General features: G+C 40.1%; 1 protein-coding gene across 1 annotated transcript in view; it reads left to right on the top strand.

Moving 5' to 3' along the window:
* Positions 1–655: 655 nt before the first annotated feature.
* kcnq1.1 (potassium voltage-gated channel, KQT-like subfamily, member 1.1) overlaps positions 656–25205 on the top strand; it is a 36670-nt gene continuing 12120 nt past the window's right edge. The window contains exons 1-10 of the mRNA XM_070832668.1: positions 656–1039; positions 7025–7115; positions 14308–14434; positions 14901–14979; positions 15377–15473; positions 19469–19609; positions 21276–21386; positions 22239–22334; positions 22522–22638; positions 23780–23918. Coding sequence (XP_070688769.1) covers positions 681–1039; positions 7025–7115; positions 14308–14434; positions 14901–14979; positions 15377–15473; positions 19469–19609; positions 21276–21386; positions 22239–22334; positions 22522–22638; positions 23780–23918 — 1357 coding nt within the window. The 5' untranslated portion in view covers positions 656–680. The remainder of the gene's footprint in view (positions 1040–7024; positions 7116–14307; positions 14435–14900; positions 14980–15376; positions 15474–19468; positions 19610–21275; positions 21387–22238; positions 22335–22521; positions 22639–23779; positions 23919–25205) is intronic.

Raw genomic sequence — 25205 nt, 5'->3', positions numbered from 1 at the left:
TGATTACCAGCTTTATACAGTACTGCTACACAATTCACTGGTAACCTTGAGGTATAGAAGTGCTTTGTTTACTGGATCTTAACATTCACCCATACATAAATGCTTGTTTTGACTAGCAGGGCTTTCATTATCTACATATAGAATGTCAACCACGTGACAGCCATGTTTACAGGTCTATATTATATTATGATATTATTTTTATTTTTATTTTTTTCTGAGGACTGATTATTGGGACAGAAGTTAATGGTGTGCTGACTGTTTCACACAGAGCTGAGCTAGAGGTCATCAGCTGCACAGTGCTCGGCTTTACGCAGTTTTGCAAAACCGTAAAATATCTGAACAGCTGGTGACTCTGAACGCACCGCCTGCGCCCACAGCTCTCCAGGCTGATAAGTGTTCTGAAAGAGGTAGGGGATATTCATTCAGGGGTGAGACTCGCCATATCCTCAGCAACCCAGAGAGCTGTAAAGTTAAATTAAAGAAACACCACATTGGTGATCTAGAGCATTAATAACTCCGCTTTATGTAACTTTATGTTGCAGTTTAATGCGCGCTGGTGCGATCAGGCGCACAACAGAAGGTGAGCGCACATGGGCGAACATTTGTCCGCTTGAGTCGGTGACGGAAAACTAACTGAGGAAAAAGTTAACCCAGCGACAGAAGAATAACGGGAAGGCACTATGTCTAATTCCGTCTCCTTTCCGGGGGATACACGGAGGTCCTCTAGTGTGGCACGTCTAAATAGACCACCGGATTTGGAGCTGTCGGAAACCACCTTTAGCGCGCCTGAACTAGGGACACCTGTGGAAATCGACACGTTTTCTGACGGAGACAAAATGCCAGAGGACGGTAACACTCACTCCGAGGTACCACCTGTTAACCTCCACCCGTACTTATCCCATCCCCGGATGTCCATGCGCATGTCGGTGTACAGCACCGGGATCCGTCCGGTCCTCACCCGCGCCTACATCCAAGGACGCGTGTATAACTTTCTGGAGAGGCCGTCTGGCTGGAAATGCTTCGTGTATCACTTCACAGTGTGAGTGTTTGTATTTTCATAATCATCCAGATCCATTGGGTATTCAAGGGTATAATTGCAACTCTAAGATCCTAATTAAACAGGGAGTTAATTGCGCATGTAGAGCATTGGAAGCCCTCACTACAAAGAACTGTTAATCCTGTGAAAGAAATATGCTGCACAGACATCACAGCTCAACCGGAGGTCCCTCTAGTCTATTGTAAGGATTTTTTAGTCTAGCCATAGCAGATTAAAAAAAAAAACCCCATATAATTCATCCCAGACAAGAGAATCTCAGACTAAATATGGGCTCAATGGAGAACTAAAGGAATATTATACAGATCATTTATTTGGCAGACTATTTTCCTCAGCACCACTAAGCACTCAGTTTTCCGGAACAGTTTGAATACAGCAACAGAGAAGTGTTTCTGATTAGCATTCAGTGAGTCTAAAGCAGCAGAACTTTTAACCAATTCAACTGGACAGTTTATGACAGCAAGTGTATGAGAATAAAATATAAATAGTACAGCAATAAATCCAGTGTGGAGTGGATATTATCTGCTAGGGCTTTAATATTTGTCAAATGGTGTTACTAATGATAAATACCTGTCTTTGCACTACTGATGCAGCACCAAAAGATGCATTTCACTCTTTTTCTTCTCTTTGGTATCACCCATGTGTGGGGAAACTGGCAGTCCAGTCGATCCAGACTGGAGTGTTCAAGCAGAGGTTTAGGAATGTGGGATATGATCCTCCATCTCACCCCCCCCATGTGTGCCGTCCGTCCCCACTTGCCGGTACTGATAGCAGGCAGCTAAACTTGGCAGTGTGCATGTGCTGTGGAGGAGGCAGCGGTCCTGTCTGGCGCTGCCACCCTGTGACCCTGCAGTGTTTCAGGGGACGCAGGGGAACGCGGCCTGTCGGAGCAGGTTACAGTCTCGGTGACTCAACGGGAGCATGAGCCAACGCAGTGCAACTCAAACACATTAGAACATTACTGCACAATACAGAATAATAGGGAGGCTAGTGGCCACTGTTATTACAGGAAAATCTTTGTTCAGGCATCAACATTTTGAATACGATAAAATCTGACTACATCAGGTGCAAACCAGCAAGATGAGAAGCTCTAACCTTCCTGTAATGGCCACTGTACGCTACATGCAAGGCACAAAATGCACAAAATCAACACCACCAAGTCTGTCTGAAAACACAAAATCAGAACGTTTCGGACAAGCAAATTTCACCTCTTTGGGTGTGCGTGCCGGTGATAATTGAATAACCTTTAGGAATGTGAAGGTGCCTTTTGAGGTTGCCTTTGCCTTCACTGACAAGTATCACAGTCAGTCCCACTCAGCCCCGAAGGTTGTTTGTTTGCATAACTCAGCTCCATCCGGACGCCAGCCCTGTTTGCCCAGATTTGAAATTTCTGGTCTCACTACATCTGCGGTCACATGAGCCTACTGTTGAAAAACATTGCTCTGCACCCGACCCCCAAAGAGGATATGATGTCAGCGGTCCCTCTGTTTGTAATAAACACTGAGCAGAGTCATCACAAGCTGTAAACAGTCTGTGAGAGCGATGCTGCAGTTTGTAGACTGATATTGCAAAAATTGTACAAATCATGGTGATGGTGTATGCCAGAATAATTTTCAGCTGTAGGCTGTCTGTACCAGCTCTTTTTACAATTACATCCATATACAGCTACTATGTAACAGCAGATAGGATAATGTAATGCAGACCAAATTACATTTTCTTTTAACTTAATGAGGAAATGTTATTGACTAACGTACCTGAAAGGTGGGGAAAATGTTTATTCTGAATGTATCAGTAACATATTCACTGACAATGTATTCAACTTGTTTTTTGTATTTAATTTCCGACCTTTTTCATTTGTTTCCTCAACAAACAAGTGAAATGACTATCTTTCCCTGAGGAGTCTGAACGTGAGCTCGGAACTCAGGTGTGACAGTCCTTCACTTTTCGTCTCCGCTGCGGTACGATATGAAGGTAGTGTTTCATACTTTGTCTGTGAACATAATTCAGGTAGCAATTAGGTTTGTCACTATCATTATTTCTTAGAGAAAGGGTTGATTGTGCACATGCAGTTGGTCAAAGCTGAACAAAGATCTTTAAAAGTAAAGTCTAGCCAGGAGAAGAGCATCCTTAAATTTGTCCGTGGGTTTGATGTGAACGGGAGCCAGGGCTTTACCTCTGATTGTGCCTTTGCTGACAAAGATGGCAGGAAGCTGTGCACCAAAAACAGGGATTTAAAAAAAAACATACCTTTTAGAAATAAATTTTTAACGAAACACTTTTCTCTTAAGTGTGAGCAGTGCACTCAGAGTTGCATTTTGTTAAGATTCATAAGGAGGATTCAATTTGTTCAGTGTATCATGCTGTATTTTAGACAAAACGCTCTCAGTTCTATAGTGGAAGCAGGTGTTTGTTATGAATGCATATGTCGCACCATCCAGCAGGCTTTTGGGGTCAGTTCGGTACCTTGTTTTGCAAGTGTTTGAGTCGGAGAAAAGCAGTTAAGAACAAGCATGGCCTTATCACTGACCCAGAACTCGAACGTCAGAGTGACCCAACGCCTTATCAGAGGTATCCTTGTGTGTGTGTGTGTGTGTGTACGTACATATGCTTGGCGGTTTGTGTGTGTGTGTGAGACACTATGCTTACAGGGACTTCAGCAACGGCAACTTATGCCGTTGCTGAAGTATATGCCATGCTCTCACTGGCTGGCTGTCTGCAGTGTGCTACAGTCAAATAGTAAATGCATTGTTTTGGTATGGAGCAGCATGAAGCCATCCCACATGCTGGTTACAGATGACTCAACTTGGAGAATATCGAGAGAACCCAAATCAGGGACGGTTTTTCATACTGGACTCCATTAAACTGAACCATTCTGTCAAACAGTATTTAGCCGGAGGAAGTAAATTATGACAGTCTTTTATAATTTAGCAAATGGGCTAAGAGTTCATGCATTCTTATTCTTTTCAGTTTGAACAATGTTTTTGACTTGTCCTATATTTTTGTAACCAGAGTAACCAGGGGAAAAGCATTCATGCTTTTATCTATTCCTCTCTTCACAAAACACAGGAGCTCAGATTCTTAATGGAGCACATGGACAAGGTCACTCAGTGATGGCTACCTATCTCTGAGCTATTAACCCTATACCTGCCAATGTTTTGACTGAGGACCTGACAAAGGGCTCTGCTGGCTGCCCAGATTGTAGATAAGGGATGATCAGGTTTTAAATCCTCACTGTAATACATTTAATACTTTAGGCTATCTAATGTTTTGTTCCAGTGCATTCATCTAAACCTCTGTTTAGTGTTGAATTGCTTTTGGTTGATCTACTTTGTGCCTTTTATAACTCCAAAGCACTTCATAACAGTGATAGAAATAAAGCATGATTGTTGTTCCAAACAGGATATTTGATGGTAACAGCCAGTGACATGGTCAGCAGCATCACTACTAACTCTTGTCCTGTCCCCTGCTTTGTCTCTACACACACTGCACAGCAGACTGCAAGTGAATCTGTCCATCAATAATAGATAGGAGCAATGCTTTGAGCTTTTGTTTAGAGTTCAGTGGTGCCTATGTAGCTGAGCCAGTGTATTATTTTGTCTGTTGCTACACCAAGCCCACTGGAGGTAAAGGATATGAAATATGATGGCGCAGAGAGGGACTGACGAGTCAGATCGTCTCAGATGGATTGAAAGTGAAGCATAAGTGTATGCTCTGCATACTGAGTGTGTATGTTTCCTGGCATTTTGAATGTTCTGAAATCATTTAAGCAGAGCTTCACTGACAAATTACAGCCATTAGCATACCGGAGTGTTTGGTTTGGAAAGTTTGATGTTCATTTGCATTTCTTTTGATCCTCTTTTTAACTTCCTCTGTCACATTTCAGGATATGATTTTATAAATTATACTGCATCCTAACTTGTGAGCATTTTCTTTTTGTTTTCCGCCCAATGTACCCCATTCTTCTTAATAGACAAATGTGCTCCCATTCACACAGGCAGCAGACTGTAGATGTAATTTCGCAGAAGACACAGATACCAAATTACAGAGTCATCTTGCTGTGCTGTATTGTCTGCTTGTACTACTGTTCTTTCAGACAGGCTCTGCTGCTTTGTTAGCTGTGTTACACACCAGTCCATCCTCCCTGAGCAGGTCTCTCCTCTGTCTTTTATCTGTGTTGACGTGTGGCGTGCACATTCAAGCCCATGTGTGTATGTGTTAGTTTGAAGAGGGGGTATTTGGATTCCTGGCCAGTCTTCAATAAACTCAGGCTGTAGCATGTGGTGATAAGGGCCTTTGTGGTGCAAACACTGACTGGAAGCTATAACTCCCTCTACACTTAGTTTCCATCAGGTGTGCTCATATAGGAACAAGACGATTATTCTTTAGGGCTGTTTTCTGAACAAAAGTTTTAAACAATATCAGCGAGAGACAGCTGAGACAGCAATACTTCCACCAAGCAGGTGTTAGCTGCCAAGATATGGCAGTTCTCATATGTACATATCAGCCCCTCTCATGTGTATATATGTTTATTTACATACAGTTTCAGCAGATGCGTGCAACAGTACAGTAATCAAATTTTTTCAAACAGTCAGCTTGATTTTTATTCAGTAATCATTAGAAATGCTCTACTGTTATTGTACTGAGTTTAGGAATAAATACTGGGAGCACAGTTATATCTAAACAGGAATCAAGCTCTCCAATACCTCCATTTTTTTTTATGATTGAGCCAATCATGGAAGTTTTGCTCTGTCAGATGATTGACAAATGGAGTCTGACAATTTTGCCACCCAGAAGTTCTGCCCTTCACCGCTACATCTCATGCCAGTGGAAATGAGGAGTTAACGACTTAGCTCTTGCCAGACTGCCAAACTTTTCACAGTGGAATGCGTAATGCACATTTCTACTTTAAGATTTCCTGCTAACGGACAAACATAATGAAATGAGGCAACACTCAACCCCAACTGCAGTTTGGTAGTGGAGGCAATACTGCAATAACAAAAGTAAAAACTGGATCTGAGGCTGTTCTTGGATCGACGTGCTTAAACACTTGTGAACAAAGTTATGAGTTTGAGAATGGCTTGTCACTTTCTGTATGTCAGTCGTGCCTTCCCATCTTTCTCCGCTCCCATGAAATGAAGCAGGATCTCTCCCTCATACTTTTACGAACAGCTGTGAAAAATGATCACTAAAATGTATTCGCTGTCACGAGGTACTATCAAATCCAAATATAAACGCAAGCTTCTAAATCCTGTTGGTCTTCAAATTTTTAATCTATTTTGTCTTGAAGAATTTAAAAGTCAAACACTCAAGGCCGCTTTAAAGAGTGTTTTTGGTGTAGTGTCACAGCAGCTTGAGGCCTTATCTCAGATAGATAAAATATCTTTCTCCTAAGCAGGTAGAGGAGTAACAGACGTCTTATTGTTGCTGCAGCTGAAACATTTGTGACCTTGAGGAGGAATAAGGAGAATGTTAAAGAGCAATTTAGTGTTTGTTGATACTGTGTGTAGTGCGTGCATGTGTGTGTGTGTGTGTGTGTGTGTGCAAACCTGTGTGCTCATTATTTGACAAGTTTATCATGCGCTTCACATTCATATGGTGGTGTTCAAAAGGTTCTCAGTATTTCCTCCAGAGGGCTGTCCTTGAATGTTTGCTCAAATTCACTCAGAAACTTTTCCTGACAAAAATATAAAGTAATCTTGTGCCATCTTGAAGTGGGATGCTGAAAAGTGGATTAAGGAGATTTCGTGTTTGCATGACTTGACTGATGGCAAGTTATGTAAAGCTTTGACTTGAGGAAAATTAAGTTTGTGAGTAAGCATGAGCTGGATGGACATCATTATACATTTATATATATATATATATGTGTGTGTGTGTATGTATATGTAGGAAATAAGAATGACTGCTAACATACAACTTAAGAAATGATCTGTATAATGAAGACTAATACGTGATCTGCTTTATTTCCTACAGGTTTCTCATAGTTTTGGCCTGTCTGATCCTCAGCGTTCTGTCTACCATCGAGCAGTATGAGGCTCTGGCTCACACAACACTCTTCTGGGTGGTGAGTGGTAAATTTGATCAAATTGAAAAATAGCACCTGGAATTAACCATAAAAACATAGTTTTTGTCCCCAGTCTATCATTGTCAGAATGGATCTACCTTTAAGAGAGGTTTTAGAGTAATAGCACAAACATCACACTGGATGATTTTGATACCAAATGGATCCAACACACAGAGACGGGGGACGGAATTGAGGGCGGATCATTATGCTCTAGGGAATGTGGGCTTGAAAGTACTTTAAAGCGCTGGTCAGACCAGGAATTGGCTTTATGAATCCTTGTGCGTCCTTGTAAAATACGTGGTGTTGAATGCTTGGGGGTGTAGTAATTATTTATGGGGCTAAGTAGCTCAGTAAGTTCTTTTTTAACTTAATTTCTTAGAGGCTGCTCTTTCACAACTGATTGCATCCCTGTCTCTATTGTGGACTGGAGTTACCTTAAGTTGGACAGAGTAACACACTTAACGCGGTAGCTTTCTCCAGTGCTTAATTGTTCTGATTGTAAATCAGAAGGTCCCAGAACAACAAGAGGATGCTGTTGCGGCAGGTCAGAGGGAAAGAAAAATCCACAATGCCTGGAGCTCATTGAACAACTCTTAGGTAGTTAGATTTTAAAAGTAAACATAACTAAACAAAACTGTAATCACAAACAAAGCATTCTTTATTTACATGTATTAAGCATTCAGAACACTCACTCAAAACCAGCAGGGGGGAGGGGGGGGTGCACAGAAACAGCTGTTTATGTTTTGAAGCTCTCTCTCGCTTTGACTGTTCCTTCACTTCCCTGTCATTTTCCTTCATCTGTGGATGGCTATAATGGGGGGAAATAGAGTTAGGGCCAAAAGTTCTATTCACAACCATGAAAAGCAAACAGGCAAAGGAACCAAATTAAGTGATGTGCTCTGTCTGTCTATCAGTGATGCACGGGTCAGGGTATTTTTAAACATGCACCGACCGACCTGTTATGAGAGCCGATCCAGACTGCCCAGTATGCATTAATCAACCACCCAAACCTGCCTAACCCACAAATGCATTGATAGGCCAGCGGTGTAAAGAAATGCCATGGATGTCACTTAGGGGACTAAAAAAAACTCTAAGGTGAAGCCTCAACACTGAAATGATGACAAACTTTCAATCGATCTTTATAAATCAATATTTATTTAAATAGCATCAATTCATAACAGTGTTATCTCAAGATGCTTTCCACAAAGAGCAGGTCTAGACCAAACTCTTTCATTAAGAGAGAGAGCCAACAATTCAAGAATTCAAAATTAAGGATTCATGAATCCGCACATAAGCAAGCATCAAGCATTAGGAAAAAGAGAGAGGTGGGGGTAACAACCAAAATACACCAAAACACCAACTATAGTATTGAGAATAGGAATATGACTTAATAACAAACAATATGGTAACAGTGAAAAACATGACAATAGTTAATATATGAATAATAATAGCACGACTAATATTAGTAAAAAAAAGTAGCGGCGGCTGACGTTCCACAGCAGTGATTCATGAAGCCAGAGAACCGCAGCCAGGAGAACCATGACCGAGACCCACAGGAACCAGAGTGATGAGAAAAGCACAAAAAGGCTCCGGGGAAGAAACCAAGTTAGGAACAGAACCTGGTGAGCGTGTACGTGTGTGTCTGAGAGAGAAAGACAGTGAGAGGGGAAGTGAAGGTGTGAGGTCCCGGTCCCTGTGTCTGCAGGATCTGGCACAAATTAAGCCCTTTCTTCTCTTTTGCCTCTCCCAGGCTCTTTCCTCTAAAAGGTCAGCATTACCAAGTCAGTTCTCAACAGGCATGCAGTGTGAATTCTCCAGTCGGTGTTCACTAAAGTAGTGCGATGCGAAAACACCGTGTGGATTTAGTTTTGCTTCTGAGACTGGATCTGAAGTCAACTAATTTCACTCACGCCTGCACTTAAAGCAGACCGAACCAGACTATTAAGGATTAAGAACTCTACATGATTTTTTTTACTTTGCCCAGTCTGGATGTGCTCATCTAGTGTGAAGTAGCAGGAAATGATGGTGTCCCCTCCATGAATATTATATGAGTTAGTGTAGCACTTATAGTTTGTGTTCATGAATGTTAAACTGCCTCACATTGTGGTGCATACGTGGCCAAATCTGCTCATAACTACCAAATGAAAGTGACGATAACGCGTATAATTCCATAGAAAGAATCAGTTTCTACAGCTGATTGCAGCAGTGCATCATTACGAGGTAGCAGTGCACCAGTGTGAGAAGAGAAAAACAAGACAGCTTACATAAATATTACAGGTTTCAAAAACATTGAAATAAGTAAATAAATAAAATGATAAAATCAGCTCCATTCATCAATATATTTGTTAAGCCTTAATGATTTACAAAATGTGTTTGGGCGAGAAACATTGAATGTTAACAGAAATCTTGCTTGTTTCTCAAGTGTACCTTTAAGGATCCTGATCAGGGATTTATGAATCACGTGTCTGAAGGATACAAGTCGAGTGATTGAGTTTTGAAAAAAATCCAAATCTCAAGAGTAAGATGCACCTTTTTTCTCATAACAGCACTGTTTACATTGTAGATCCAGCCTGTAGCCTTTTCTCCCTCTGCTTCCTCCTGATCTGATCTTTCCTTTGACTTTCACCATCTGCTCAGCGCTTATGTTTTGTTTTTGTTGGCTGGCATCTGCAAACAAGCCTGATTCTGATATATTAAGTACTTACGGAGGAGTTTTGTTCTCATTCCATGTCAAAGAACTCATTTGAATACATTAAAAATGATAATGATGATCATAAAACAATGCGATTAATAGACATAGAGTCATACAGTTCTTTGAAATGACACATAATAATATTGTTTAATTAAGTACAGAAGTAGTTTGAGAGTAAGAAGTGATGCTGCATTCACTTCTTGCAGTTTTACGACTTGTACATTTTCAAAGCCGCAACAATCAACCCCGTAATTGTGAAGATGTTGTTACAACAACAGATGTCAGTCCCCGGTTTCTGTTGTTTTAAAAGCAGAGCCATGGGCTGATTGTCCTAACGACATTGGACATAGGTTTCCTTTTAAACAATTTCAAGGTGTTCTGCTGGCCTGAGAGGGTGAAGGCACCTCCTCTGTGGAATCAATAATAAATGGGATAAACTTAACCCCATGACACCACTGCTGAGCACAGGAAGTGTTTGGGTGAAGCGTGAGTCACTCAAGCTCAGACAACAGAAAACCCCAAGAAAGGATAAAAAGGACTTGAGGATTTTCTTTAAAGGGGGACTGGAGTGTGCCACATGTGACAAGTTCACCTTGGGTTGAGGATAATAGGATGAAATGGTCATGGTGTTTCAAGAGCCGGCACATGAAAAGCTCAAATCCTACAGGTTCATTTTTTGGTCTCAGAGATTCAAGCTGCTGCAGAGGCTCCTGTATACATTATGACTCAGACCTGTAATTAAAAATTAAGCATGAATTTTGTTAATAAACTCAACAATATCATGAAATATACACTTTATAGCAAAATGTTTTCCAGCCTTAAGTTCACCCTCTGGAGATATTTAATCTTCTTATTCTTCTCGTCTACAAAGAGAATGAATATTAATTAATATTTGCTATGCTGCTAAACCTCCCAAAATCTCAAACATTCATCGTTTCTACCCTCCATCCCAAAGGGACCGTTTTGTACTTTGTGCTTTCTAGTTTAGAGATTTGCTCTGACCCTGCCACACTTTCATTTCTCCCTCCCCATCACAGAAGCATCTTCTTTGTCTTGTTTCTTTCTTCCTGCACATTCAAGGTTAAGAGAGACCACTCTGTTCTTTACTTGGAGATGCAGCACTTGCTGACAGTGTTTGTAGTAGTGTGCTTGGCCAGATGCTTGGCAGTTTGCCCATAGGATTAACATTGTGCATGTGACTGGGAACTATTAACAAGTATTGCTACAGTGGAGAGGAACTTGGGGAGTTAGTCTCAGTGTGGGGGCAATGACTAGAAGAGTTATCTTAGTTATGCCTCCAGTGGCTGTCCTGGTGGGAAGCATTGGGTTTTTGGGTTGTCCGTCCCATTCTCTCAGGAACAACTGGAGGGATTTTCCATACATGTGGCACAAACATCCACTTGGACTCAAAGATGAACTAATGGTCAAACATCAAGGTCACTGTGACCTCACAAAGCAAGTTTCATAATTCAAGAATTTATGCACAACTCATGACATTTCACACACATGCCTAATAGGATAAAATGATGTGTGATGACATTTTTTATCCAAAAGGTCAAAGGTCAACTTCACTTTGACATAATAATGTTCTGCAAAAACACTTTTTTCTGGCCATTGTTCAACACCATAACTCAGAAACAGAAGGGGTGACTGTGACCATATTTCACGTTGTCGGATACTGAATTGGTGTCACTAATCTTGCCCACCTTGAAACCGTGGTGATTGCCTCTGTGCTGCTGGGCTGATGATTTGTGTGAAGCATCCACGTTTTAGACTTTGTAGCCTCTTTGAAGCAACATCCATATTTGAAACATTGTCTGTGGGCACAGGGGTGGAGAGAGGCATGTGTGTGCAGGGGGGGGGATCTCACTCTGATGGCAATAGGCAGAAATGACACCTAAAGCACTCAATCTGCCACTACTCGACATGACATGTTGTCGAGAGAGTGAGAAGGAGTTATCTAAGGTGGTTTTGATTTTGTCCCTCGTCCTCCTCTACACCACTGCCTCCACACTGTCTGGTTCCAACCTGATCACCAGTTCCCCCACAGCCTGTTGGGGCTGCTGATCTCTATGATGCCACCGCACCAGCACAGCACGGCGGAGAGCAGGCCAATTCGCTGCAGTTTGCTATGTCCCTTCCTGAGTTCAGTCCAGCTTTTATTAATTTACACCTCAAAGCTTCTGGCGATTGCCTTTGCACCACGTGACAAAACTCTTTTTTTGGACAGTGAAGATACATGTTGGTATTATCACATTCAGACAATATGAAACCAATGCAATGTATACTGGATTTCATAGGTAATTTGCAGTCCATGTCCCCAGTTCGACTTTTAAGAAAGCAGAGAACGGGGAATTGAAAGGAAATGAGGGGTGTAAGAGTTGAGAGACATGGAAGAGAAATGGGCTAAGAACAGGTCATTCTCATTGGACCAGAATGAGGATTGTTCTTTCAGTCTGTTCTGTTCCTAAACATATAATGATGATAGTTTAAATGAGCCAGCATAGAACGTCCACAAATCATTCTCGATTGTGGCAACAGCAATTGACAAAACAATCTAAACTCAAGGCTTTTCTTGATCATTCTGGGGTTTTTCAAGCATATCACAAGGTCAGAATGAACTTTGAAGCTCAACTTAAAACAACAGTTTTGATTCTACTCTCCTGTTTCTTAATGTATTGTGTTTTTGGATAGGCCATTTGTTTTTCAACCTTGAAGTAGAAATCCTCACTGAATAAATTAACAAATACAGCATTTTACATATTCGCTTCCAAGAACACAATTTAGCATATTATTAATCCAATTTCTGTTTTTCAAGACAAGCTATTTTATATTCACTGACGTTTTAATCTTTGGCTTGGATGAAGAAAAATACCTTCAATAATTCCAAGATGAAAAAGCCTCCTGGCAGAACACCTTCTGCCTGAATCCCCCACTTTGTTCCTCCCATCATTCACCGCAAAAGTATCATGTCACCATTAAAATCTAAGAAAAGCTATTGATTCACTTTCACAAGGCTTCATTTCCAAATGCTTGTCAATGATTAAGAGATGTATGGAGGTAATTGCATTCTCATTCACACCAATTCATTAATTTCCACATGCTGGTGTAATTGTGTGCTGTAATTGATTTTTTAAAACCATTTGTCCTCAAGGAGCGCTGGAGGAAACTTGCATGAAATTGAAATAGAGCCGCGTTAATTGAGAAGCTCGAATTGAACGAGCTTCATGTTAAGTATTGGACACATGCTGTTGTGGCTTGTTTCAGTTATTGTCACATGAATTGAAAATAATTAAGGAGAATAAGAACAAGAAGTCAAGGAGAAAATTATCCAGATGTGGTGTGCTAGATACGAAGAGACTGCCAGCAGCTTAGCTTAGTTTAGACAGGAAGCAAAAGGAAAAGGGTCTATTTCACGGTAACAAAATCAACCTAGCAGCACCTCTAAAATTTACTTATTAACAATCAGTACAAAAACTAAAGTATGAAAATGACCTGTTGTTGTTTAATGGGGGCTAAGTGTGTGATTATGGTAAACCACAACACGCTATTTTGACAGCACAGTTGTTTAATGGATTAAATACATGAGATATGAGTTGCAAATCTGTGAGCTGTACAAGTGCTACTAGGTAGATTTTGCAGCCTTTGGACAGAGTCAGGCTTGCTGTTCCATTCCCTTTCCGACGGACCCCAGTTAAGGGTTCCTCTGCTTACAGTTTGAGAAAAATCATGCTTGCCAGAAGTCTGCTATGTATGCAGGGAAGTTCGCCCAGGGGCGAGGGTACCTGCAGGTAGGACAACTGGGGCAAACGGGTCCTCTTGGTCTCCTACCAAGCCGTCAGACAGGGGAGATTGCAGGAGAAAGGTCCAATGGAACATTTTTGGACTATGGGGGTTTCTGTATAATGGGCAAGAGGAACAATGGTCAGTTCCCTTTCCAGTCTTTGAACTAAGCTAAGCAGATTTCCTGCTTGTGGTAGCTTTATATTTACTGTACAGCTATGAGAATGGTGTCTATCCTGTCATGTAACTCTTAGCAATAAAGCAAAGATGTACATTTTCCAAATGAATGAAGTTTTCTTTTTAAGTAAACTAGTTAAAATGAACAAAATACAGATATATTATCTACAGATACATGATCACTTTTTATCAGGTCTGAGTACATTTTGCAGCCGAGATAAAGAATTGATTAATGGCGTAGTAAAAATCAAACAGTCATAAGTGATGTAACTGTTGAGTGAGAATCAATAATCCATAACGAATTACTGTGAAAGATTAATGTGAGACAAAACAAAACAATAACGAGGAAGTTGATTGAACAGTTGCATATATAATTCAACAGTTTCTGTTTTAAAGCACACTTTGCTGAAGTCTGAGCAGCTGTTCGGATGTTGTTGCAGTGAATAACCTGCAACAGCATCTGATGTTTGATTTTTTTTTTTTTCCCCTCCTGTCCTTCTCCCTCATTTGTCTGATCTGTTCCCCTCATTTCTCTGACAGGAGATCGTCCTTGTGGTGTTCTTCGGTGTGGAATATTTTGTCCGCCTCTGGTCAGCAGGCTGCCGCAGTAAATACGTTGGCATCTGGGGCCGACTACGCTTTGCCAGGAAGCCAATATCTATTATAGGTGGAAACACAACACCTGTACACACATACATACACACACACAATACTCAAACAATATCTATAATATATCATGAGCTATATTCCAAATGAAATATCTCAGACAAATTCAGCATGAAATTAAAACTGTCACTGTAAAATTTTTCCTACCTTCAGCCTTTTATTCCTAAAATTGGATCCTCCAGGTGTTTTTTTGATATATGCAGCAATGAATATTAGCATTAATATTGTTTGTAACCCCTCTCACCTCAATTGATTTATAGAATAATTTTTTAATGAAAACCAATGATAATTCCTTAACAGAACACTTTCCATCCACTTTTTAATATCTGCACTTTGTCTTGTTTGACATTTCCAAACCTCATAAGAAGGACATCTCTTGCTCTTCTTATGCTGCACCACCATATATTGAACATCTGCCTCTGCCATATTTCATACTTCATTCAGCCCCTGGTTCTCTATCAATGCAGATCTGATTGTCGTTGTTGCCTCAGTAATTGTACTGTCAGTGGGCTCCAAAGGCCAGGTCTTTGCCACCTCTGCTGTAAGGTAAGAGACGGTGAATGTGCAGGTGGAAACTGTAAAACCAAAAGTATATGGGTGGTATAAGCGCTTGGTGTGGAAGAGCTTGTCAGACTTGCACAGAGCACTGACCTCAACTCCATCCATCATCTTTGGGATGACTTGGCCTGAACTTTGAGCCCTGTTTTATTGCCAAACATCAACGGCCAACCTCACTAATACTAATAATAGTACTAATCCAAGAAGAGTGGAGGCTGTTACAGCAGCAGATTTATGTTCATGGTTTTGGAATGAGATGTTAAATAATCACACATAGGTGTAATGTTTGAAGCCCACATACTTTTGGCTTTACATGATGCCCTTTGTTTACATGCATTTGGTCTAAATACAATGCCAGAATCTAACCACTTTTGTTATTTTCCAGAGGGATTCGCTTCCTGCAGATCCTGCGAATGCTCCATGTGGACCGACAGGGAGGAACATGGCGTCTCCTAGGCTCTGTTGTATTCATCCATCGGCAGGTACACAATCGCAGCTTTTAGAAGCACATCTCATTTCAGATCCAAAGACATCGGGGTTTCTGATTATTATTAGCAAGCTGGAGGCTTTTTGTCAGGGGATTTATAACATTTCCTCATCGTCATTTTTCACTACTACACAGGGTAGAGTCTCCACATGGGAATGATTATTCCAGCAACAAAGAATATTCAGCAGAGCCACAAGAAAAGAGCTACTGTGCAATACATGAGGGTCATAAGCTCTTCTGCTAGAGATGGCTGCAGTCCCCCCCAGAGTATCATTTCAGCTGAGAAACAGAGGTGGCTGTGATTGTCCCCAGTGGCCGATGTAGTTGTCTTCGATTGCTGTGTAAAAACAGAGAGTGATGAAGGTGAACAGAGTGTCAGGGAGGTTGCTCATCCAATACTGCCTGCTGTGCTTCCTCGTATCGGCCTTGGCTGATGACCATATTGCTCCTGGCTGAGACAGCCATTGACCTCAGCTGTAAAGAAAGTGAGTGTCGCTGCAGGGAGATATTGGGGTCCTTTCCCAAACTGATTCCCATCAGCTAGCTACAGGGTGTTATTCTGCATGAAATAACACTTACAGCTGTGGAGGGCACTTCAGATTGAGGATATAGGATAACAAGTAAACTCTGGGATGGACTTAATGTTTTTGTTTTTGTTTTTTGCCATAACCAGGAAACAACTGTCACAATGGATACTGACAGATTATGATTAGTTGTTAAGCTGTTGTTATGGTGTGTTTCCCTGCAAATGCATAAAGCCCCACAAGCAATCACCATGTGCAATAAAATAGACGCTGCAATCTTTATAAATTGATTGAAAGTTGTAATAAAACATATCATGGCTATATGGCTATAAAACATATCAAACCCTCTTCACAGGCTTCACAGGCATTCGTTCTGCGCATGAGTTCTTTCCTTCACAGCGGGCTTTATTTTAAATACTTTTTGAGGCCTAAAGAGGTGATACCATTCAATATTTCACGAGAAGCAAGCAGAAAGATAGAAAACATGAACTTAATTTATTTGGCAGAAATATATTTTTCATTTTTATGTTATTTTGCAGCGTTGCAGGATAGAATGGAAATTCATATTTAGTTAATTATCCAACGGCTGCATTACCCTTGCATTCAAGGAGGTGGAGAAATGACAAGTCAGCACAGGTATAGATTGTTTGAGGGTTTAAGTGGCCAATTCTACTCCACACTAACATGGGATGGGTCTTAATGTTTGCAGAGGGGAGATGGTAAGTGTGCAGGGGCCAGTGTCAGGTTAACCTTGGGACAGGCCAGGTTATACTTAGTCCTGATTGGTCTCCAAAGGCATCAGAAACTGAGATGTGTTAAGTAAAGGGGGCCTCTGGGAGCTTGGTGCTTTCATGTTTTTTCATGTTCTTGTACTTTCCTTTTTGCACAACTTTTTGCTATAATGTAATGATATACTCAGTTCAGGCCCCACACACCCCTATCAGCCCTGCATCCAAGGGAAATATACTGTGCCATCACAAGCAGGCAGTACAGTAGAGGACAGTCAACCGGCTGGCCACTATTGTTTTTATTTGTTCCTTGGTGATTTTCAAACTGTTGTGGGTAAGACTGTAGCAGACCTGAATATTTTGTTCAGATATTCTCTTACATAAACATATGAGTGTCCAGCCCTTCTGTGTTAACAGCTGGAGTTTTTAAAGTCAATGGAGTTTTGTTCACTTCAATCAGTATCCAGCCTTAGTGTTACAACTGCACTTAAATACACACAGACTAGCATTCTAGTGCTTGTGGCTTATAAACACACCATTTGCACAGTTGTTCCTTGCTGGCTTGTTGGCAGATTGGAAGCACACATCCCCTGAATGTGTTTACCAGATCGCAGCAGCAGCAGCAACACATCTACTAAACCTCCGGTAGTGATTCAAAGTAGATGTACCTGAATGCATTAAAAGCTGTTATTTCCAAGAATCATGCACTTCTAAGTTGCAAGCAGCAATGTTAGTTAAAGGTGTTACAGGTGTATTCATTGCCAAAAGGTTTGATGCCCTGAAATATCCTAAACATTTAGAAACAACTGTGTATTCTTATGTAAAAATGCAGACACACTTGTTGACTACCAACAGACCATAACTGCTATTTATGTTGGGTAATGTAAAGATAGGTTTATGTTATTTCAAGAGAGACAAACAGCCATTTCGTTGAACATTATTGTAATAATATGCTGCTGCTGCTTCTCCGTAGTGCTCTTGAAAAATCTGGGAGTGACAGTTTTAGGCCGAGACACGAATAAGAATTTCACTCATCAGGAATTCAGTCCGATTTAGTGCAGTGAGTGCTCTGACACTCTGAGTGGTTAAACACATTTTAAATCGCATAGTAGAAGAGTCCAAAGCGAACATTCAGTTAAAGAGGTCTCTCACAAAGCAGTTGTCCAATTACAGTAAGACAGGGTAAGAGCCAAGCCCAATTAGACCTCCTGAACAAATCACAGACGGCTTCTTATTGAATCTACAATGAGATGCCTGGTAGTTATTTTGAATACACTGGGAAATATCATCTGTCTGGGTTTCTAAGGTAATTTATAATGATGTAGTGCCCAACTGAATTCCAGTGAAAATTCAGTGATTATTGACCATATCTTCAGCTAAGGTTCATTTAGAGCTGCGCAAAGTAGTATAGTATAGATGTCCCCTTTTCACACTCTCATATACATATGTATCTATGTATAGATAGATAGATAGGTAGGTAGATAGTAGTAGTCTTGAGATCTGTGATCAAAAGTCTATGTTCATTTTTTCATATTTAGCCAACTTCATTCTTTTTTATCTTTCATAAATTGTTAATTTTTCAAAAGTCGGGACATTTTAGTCCCAGCGTAGTCAAAGAAAACAGCAAATATCTTGGCCTAGTTGTAGTTAACAAAAACAATTAACATTAAAGTCATTGAAAGATTACTAGACGAGTTTTAGTTAAGGCCAAGAATGAGAATGCTTATCAGAGAAAGAAAACTACATTTGAATAATATTTCACCTCATCAATTTTAGGCCAAAGGAGCTGGTACTGAAAAGTAGCTGCAAAATGACAGGTTGCATCATTAAGAATGCAGCTTTGCAGAGTGGGTGTCTGGTCTGATGTTGTTAATTTCAGCAATACAGGAAATATGTTCTGATTTACATATTTATTTTGAACAAACACGATTCAGCAAACGAAGCCCACGGATGAAAGGAGCATATGGTCTTAACAATAGCCACCAATCACAAAGACAGTCAACAACCACAACAGACCAACAACGGACATCATTCTGAGAGGCGTTGATTTAAATTTGTAATTTTTTATGCCCTAGTGGTAGTGTTGTACTAGACTATGTTATAGACTGTGCTGTACTTGTAAATGCTGTTAAGTTTTTGTATACAACACAAGCTAAATACTAGACAGCTGGCCACTGCATATTTTATTCAAGCCCAAAGCCAGATTTCCAAATGAAATGCTGTGCATTTTAATAATGAGAAAATGTTGCAAATAGACTACATTTGGTAGTACGGTATGGAGCCATTCAAAGCCAATAGCTGGTCTTGATCTTTTCATGAGATTTGTTGACAGCTGGAAAAATATAGAATAATGCCAGTCTGTTAGCACAACGTCATTCTATCAAACTGAAAAGTAGCAACTTGAACTTAAAGTGTTCAAGTGTGAATCAACATTTCGGTCTTGAATGACACAAGCCGTCGACAGCCAGGCAGAGACAGCAGAATACTAAAAATATTTTAATCATCATATTCACAGCACATTTATATGAATATTCACACCCATATGTCATATTATTAACAAGACCCACCAGATTCCTGGCAGTAAACTGATAAACTGATATTGTGGCAATCAGGAAGGACTATATGAGGAAGTATATTTAGATTCATAGACACCATGTCATATAATCTTCTAATGTTCTTTGATATGATTCCTTGTTCATGTCCTGTTGTTTATTGAGTTTGAAATATGTGTATTTCAGGAGCTGATCACAACCTTATACATTGGCTTTCTGAGCCTGATCTTCTCCTCGTACTTTGTCTACCTGGCAGAGAAAGATGCAGTCGACAGCAGCGGCTCCAACGAGTTTGGAAACTACGCTGATGCCCTGTGGTGGGGAGTGGTAAGAATCTGTGTGTGTGTGTGCGTGTGTGTGTGTGTGTGTGTGTGTGTGTGTGTGTGTGTGCGCGTGTGTGTATTCAAAGGAAGGTCAAAAATGTGTGTTGTTCACCACTGTTAGTTACACCATGGCGACAATATCTACATCTAAATCAGACCTGGTCCTGTCACTTTGGTAAATGTCTGATATACGAAGAATAGATCAAGTCTGAATAGCTGGATTTTATAAATATTAATTTATTTATCAAAGCAATAGTTTGACATTTTGGGAAATACACCTGAGATGAGAAGATTGGTTCCTCTCTCATGTCTATACGATGAATATCAAGGCGCCTGGAAGACTGGAAGCAAACAGATAGCCTGGTTCTGTCCAAAAGCTAAAAAAAATCTGCTTACTAGCACTACTGATGTTCGGTAATCGGTAAAGTGTGAAGACAAAAACTTGAGGCTTTATAGGGGTTTATTTTGCCTAATTGTTGGAGCAGCCTTTTCCCCACTTTGTCCCCTCCATGGGACTAATAAAGGAATATTTTATCTTATCTTAGTTTTTATGTTAAGCTAAGCTGGCTGCATCATTAACAGACAGACATGAAAATGGTCTCAATCATCTCATTTAACTCTGCGAGAAGCCGAATAAGCATATTTACCAAAATGTCAGGCTATTCTCTTAATTAGCAGTAGATTGAATAAACTTAAACTTAAATTAAATATATTTGACTTCTTTTAATTATTACTGGATTCACTTTAGCTGATTTGTTATTTTTTTTAAAATAATTGTCAACCTGAATTGATTCTGATATCACATTTTCATCAGGCTCCAGCTGTTCGACTTTATTACTAAATATGTTTCAAGGAAAGTTCAGTTGACACATCTTCTAAATATTGTTTTAGTGACTTTCCAGTCTTGCCAAAAGTAAGATTTTGCAGAAAACACTGACTTGTTTAAAACAGTATTTGGCAAGTGAAAGGTCAAATATAGACTCTGTTTTATCTGTACTACTGTTGTTACAGTAGGAGTTGTGTCAAAACCCTTGGGCATATCCAGTGGGCCGCTAATACAAACAGCAAAACAAGTAGCATAGAGAATACAGGATAAAAATGTATTTTCAGACAGTAGGTCGCCACCCACTCTGCTTCTTGTAAACTTCAGGGACCCTGATATTAAAAAACATAGACACACACACAGAAAACTCATATCAACTTCCCTCACATAAACGAAGGTTTACTGACAACACATACATTATTTACCGTGAGGTTTACTCACAGGCTCGGTGCATGAAGATATAAGTGAGTTATGGTTGGAGGAGTCAGGGAGTCACTAATCATTGACATGTCAAGCTTGCTGACCAGTAAAATGTCAGCATTTGAAAAATTTTCTTAAGAAGCTATGTTAGTAGTGTTTTTACTAGAACTTTTTCAGTGCTTTTAATCAGCCGCACTAGCTACATGGCCCCAGGGATGGCTAATGGCCCATCATTTTGGTCTAGATGAAGATACCTGTTTGAAGTGTTACAGTTCATGGTCCACTAAAAATGAAGCCCACAGACTTTGGTGATCCTGTTTTCTCCTCTTGTGGCAAGTGTTGGAAGGTTTCTAACACCAGTTTTAGTTTTTACAGAGTAAAACTGCCAGAATAAACCTCCTTGTATTCATTCATTTTCTTTTTAAAGGTGACAGTGACCACCATTGGATATGGAGACAAAGTGCCACAAACCTGGATTGGAAAGACAATTGCATCCTGTTTCTCAGTCTTTGCCATTTCCTTCTTTGCTCTACCTGCAGTAAGTGGAAATAGAAATGACTGAGCCAAGGCATCAAGCCATACAGTGGCTTTACATTGTGCTATACAATAATTCTCCTGCCAGGTTATTGGTGATTAGTGTCTTTTGGTTTAAATTTGATTTTAGATCTTAAATCTCTGATAATCCTGCACAAGTTTGAGGACGTCAGAGTTGAGATGTGCAGTGTAGATAAAGTTGAAAGTGGAGTTTTGTGCATGAAGGAATTAGGATTAGAAAAGATTTATAAACAAGGTTTGTTTCAATTGGATTGGATTATTATTTGATTCAGTATGAAAAGCCCCAGGTTTTTCTCCTAGCAGACGAGACTGCCGCAGCTGTTTCCAGCCTCTTTCTGCACACTCCGTTTTAGAAGAACTGAACAATCTGTGTGTTTTGCCCTCGCTTTCGACATCTTTGTGTTACCGGGAGCTGCTAGTGAGGGAAAAACCATGGCGGACAGCGAGGTGGATCCTAATCTAAATGGCATGTTTTCACACACATTTACTGAAAGGTGGAACAGGAGGAAAAGAAATAGGATGATCTTTACTCATGGTGTGAGGGTTTCTAGACACACCAAGGTCACATGTTGTGTTGTAATATGGGTCCTTTAACAGTGTAGTGATAAGAAAGACTTAGACTAACAGTTTAATGCATTGATTTCTGTTAATGAACAATACTAGACAACAATGCAACAATAATAGTCGTGAATGTTTCAGCATCAAACGGCACATTATTCCTTAATTTTTGGTTAACTTAGTGTTTATTTCTGTCTTTTGGATCATGCTGCTGCCTGTAAGTGCATCGTTAAAACTGAATTAATGAGCTGTAACTCTGCTGTGCTGTTGTTCACAGGGAATCTTGGGCTCAGGCTTTGCCCTGAAGGTTCAGCAGAAGCAAAGACAGAAGCACTTCAATAGGCAGATCCCTGCAGCTGCCTGTCTCATTCAGGTACTCGACCAAAACATACTGAAACAGAACCACAATACAGCCGGGGGACTGAACTGTCTCGGAGTCCTAGTCTTATTATTGAGCCCATCCTTTCATGTAACCTTTCCTTTCTCTCTTGCACAGCAGACATGTTGGCATGAAATTAGTACTTTCCAACCAATATATTGCTTTCTTCATACCCATCCAGACATCGTGGAGATGTTTTGCAGTGGAAAACTTTGATTCTGCCACATTCAAGATGTTTTTGAGAAAGAGAACCAACATCCCAGCCTCTTCTCTGTCCACCCCCAAACCCAAAAAATCGGTCAGTAATCATTTTATAGATTTCCCTGTCAGTGCTCCTTGAATTCAGTTTCCAGTGTATTATGTACACCAAGGCGAAGAAAATGCAGTATGAAGCAACAGCCCTGCAATTCTGTAAATCCTACCTTCATGACGGTTATAATTTTTTTTTTGTTTTGTTTTTATTTAGAGAGTGTTTATTCAACTTTATGGTCATTTTGAAGGCTGTAGTTTGTGCTGGATTGAAAGTGGTGCTACAGTTGGACCGCTGTAACGGTTATTGGGTGGTAAGGACAGCAACTTTATCTGTTCCGTGCAAGGCGGTCAGACAGTTTACTGTTGTGGTGATTTGAAGTGTTAAAATCCAAACTGGCTAGTAAAAACTTGAAATTTAAGTTTCATGAATAAAATATATCATCATTATAATTACTTGATAGATGTCTATGTTGGTGTGAAATCTGTGTTGGAATAAAATAGAAAAACAACCAAGACAACAGCTAGCAGCAGTTTAATATGAATATTGATTATTCAATGTTACTGCAGCTTGGGTATCAGACAATGCCCAGACTAATGCACAAATTTAAAAATGTTGTTTTTGTGTCAGAAGTGCTCCCTCCAGGCTTTGCAGGGCCTCACCGTAAAGCTGTAAAATGGGACAGTAACAGCAATGTAAGATATGAAACATTTAATGATATAGAATTGCAATGTTTACCGACCTGGCAGTGTAACAGTAATTCCTGTGCTGCTGCACTGAGACCCCCAATCGATTCGTTCCTCACATCTAAACATTCATTTGACAGCACAAATAGAAAACTACACCAAGGACGACTCTTTTATTGTGTTATTTGCTTTATTAACACGTAAAGTCAGCGACCACAGGCAGTCAACTTCTTCAAGGTTCAAGCTTAATTTATTTTTCATTCTACGACGCAGGGTTGCACAATGAAATGCAAGTGCTGCAAATACAGTGCTGCAAAACAAAGAATACTTTGGTTGACAAATAAATGTACAGCATATGTCAATTTTTAAAAATCACAATCATTTTTTGGTTTTTTTTTCTTCATAATATGTTGAAAGCATAGGTTTTTGCTGTTGTGTCAAACATACGTTGTTCCTTCGTAGGAGCGCTTTGTTGAGCTGAGATGTTTGATTTTCTTGGACAGGTGAAGATAAGGAGGAAGTTGAAGAGCACTGACAAGGACAACGGACCAACTTCCCCCACGATTCCCAGCATCACCTACGACTCTGTATTTGACAGTGGGAGGGAGCTGAGTTCAGACGTTTACAGCACTGTGGGCACAGGTACTAAAAAATGGGACAAATTCTACAGTATGTTTATCTCTCATGTGCTAGGTTGTGCTCCAGTTCACTTTAATTAGTGTGACAAATGTTGTTTATAACAATATATATTTAAGAATATACACTTGTGCTGTAGCATGGATGTTACAGTAAACTTATACACTTTGGCAAAATCAAAATCCTTTCCATATATGGTAGATGAGTTTCTGAATAATGGCTTCATTAGAATCGGAATAAACACTCACAATGTCCTTCAAGATAGACACAAGCGTAGAAAAGAAATAAGCAATGCTGCACTGGCTGCAAACCATATATTCAGTGATGATACAGTAAAAAAGTAAATGTTTGGTTTGGGCTTTAGTCGTAGCAGGAGTAGAACAGGACAAAGTCCAAAAATTTAAGATGGATGAGCACATTGCAGCAATAAAACGTGAGGTTGCATTGATGAGTATGAACTCCAGTAGTGCAATGCCCAACTTACAAAACTCTACCCAACATACAGTAATGCTGAATCAATACTGGAGAGCTCAGAGTGATTTAAGTTATAGACTTTATCTGGATAGTGTAATTTAAGGCAGCCAGTGTGCTGTACACATCTCTATCAATTCAATTCTTAGTAGTTAAGTATTGAATGAAGGAAAATTAAACAAATTTGATAGGATCTCAGCCAGCTGTCATGTTGCAAATGTCTCTTCAGTGTTATAACGGTTCTGCAAACAGACACATGGACTCAGAAGCAGGATTCAGAGGCAGAGCAGTTGAAAGCAATCAATCGTTTACTCGGTCAGAGGTTCATGGCAGAGTTCGGCAACATGTAATCAGCGAGGGCAAACAAAGCAGGCGAGCGGCAGGCAGGTGGAAGTGGGAGCAGGCTGTGGTCAGGAACCGACAAGCAAGAAAAATAAATGAAGGCTGAAAAGCTAAGACTGGGTAGTGCTTTAAATGATCTGTCAAAAGACTGTGAGAAAGGGCTGGTATATATATGCAGGCGAGCTAATGAGGGAGTGGGGATCAAGTGATTGAGAATAGTGGGAACACTCTCAGGGAAACTACAGGGCTGTTTGAAATGACATGAAAAAACATGAAAATGAGCACAAACGTATAGAAATATATGGCTTAAAAACAATAATTTATCATAAAAAAAAAAAACTTTTCACTTTGCTAAGAGGAAGAATCGGATTAACACTCACATCCAGCTATCAGAATAAATCAGTATTTATGTTAGATAACAGACTTAGTCTTGATCTGAAGGTTGCCACGGAGCTCCTCAACTCGTGTACAGTGACCATA

The sequence above is a fragment of the Pempheris klunzingeri genome, chromosome 1 (assembly GCF_042242105.1).
Source record: "Pempheris klunzingeri isolate RE-2024b chromosome 1, fPemKlu1.hap1, whole genome shotgun sequence".
In the NCBI taxonomy this organism is placed as follows: Eukaryota; Metazoa; Chordata; class Actinopteri; order Acropomatiformes; family Pempheridae; genus Pempheris; species Pempheris klunzingeri.
Note: the sequence above shows the minus strand (reverse complement) of the source record. Positions and strands in the feature narration are given on the sequence as shown.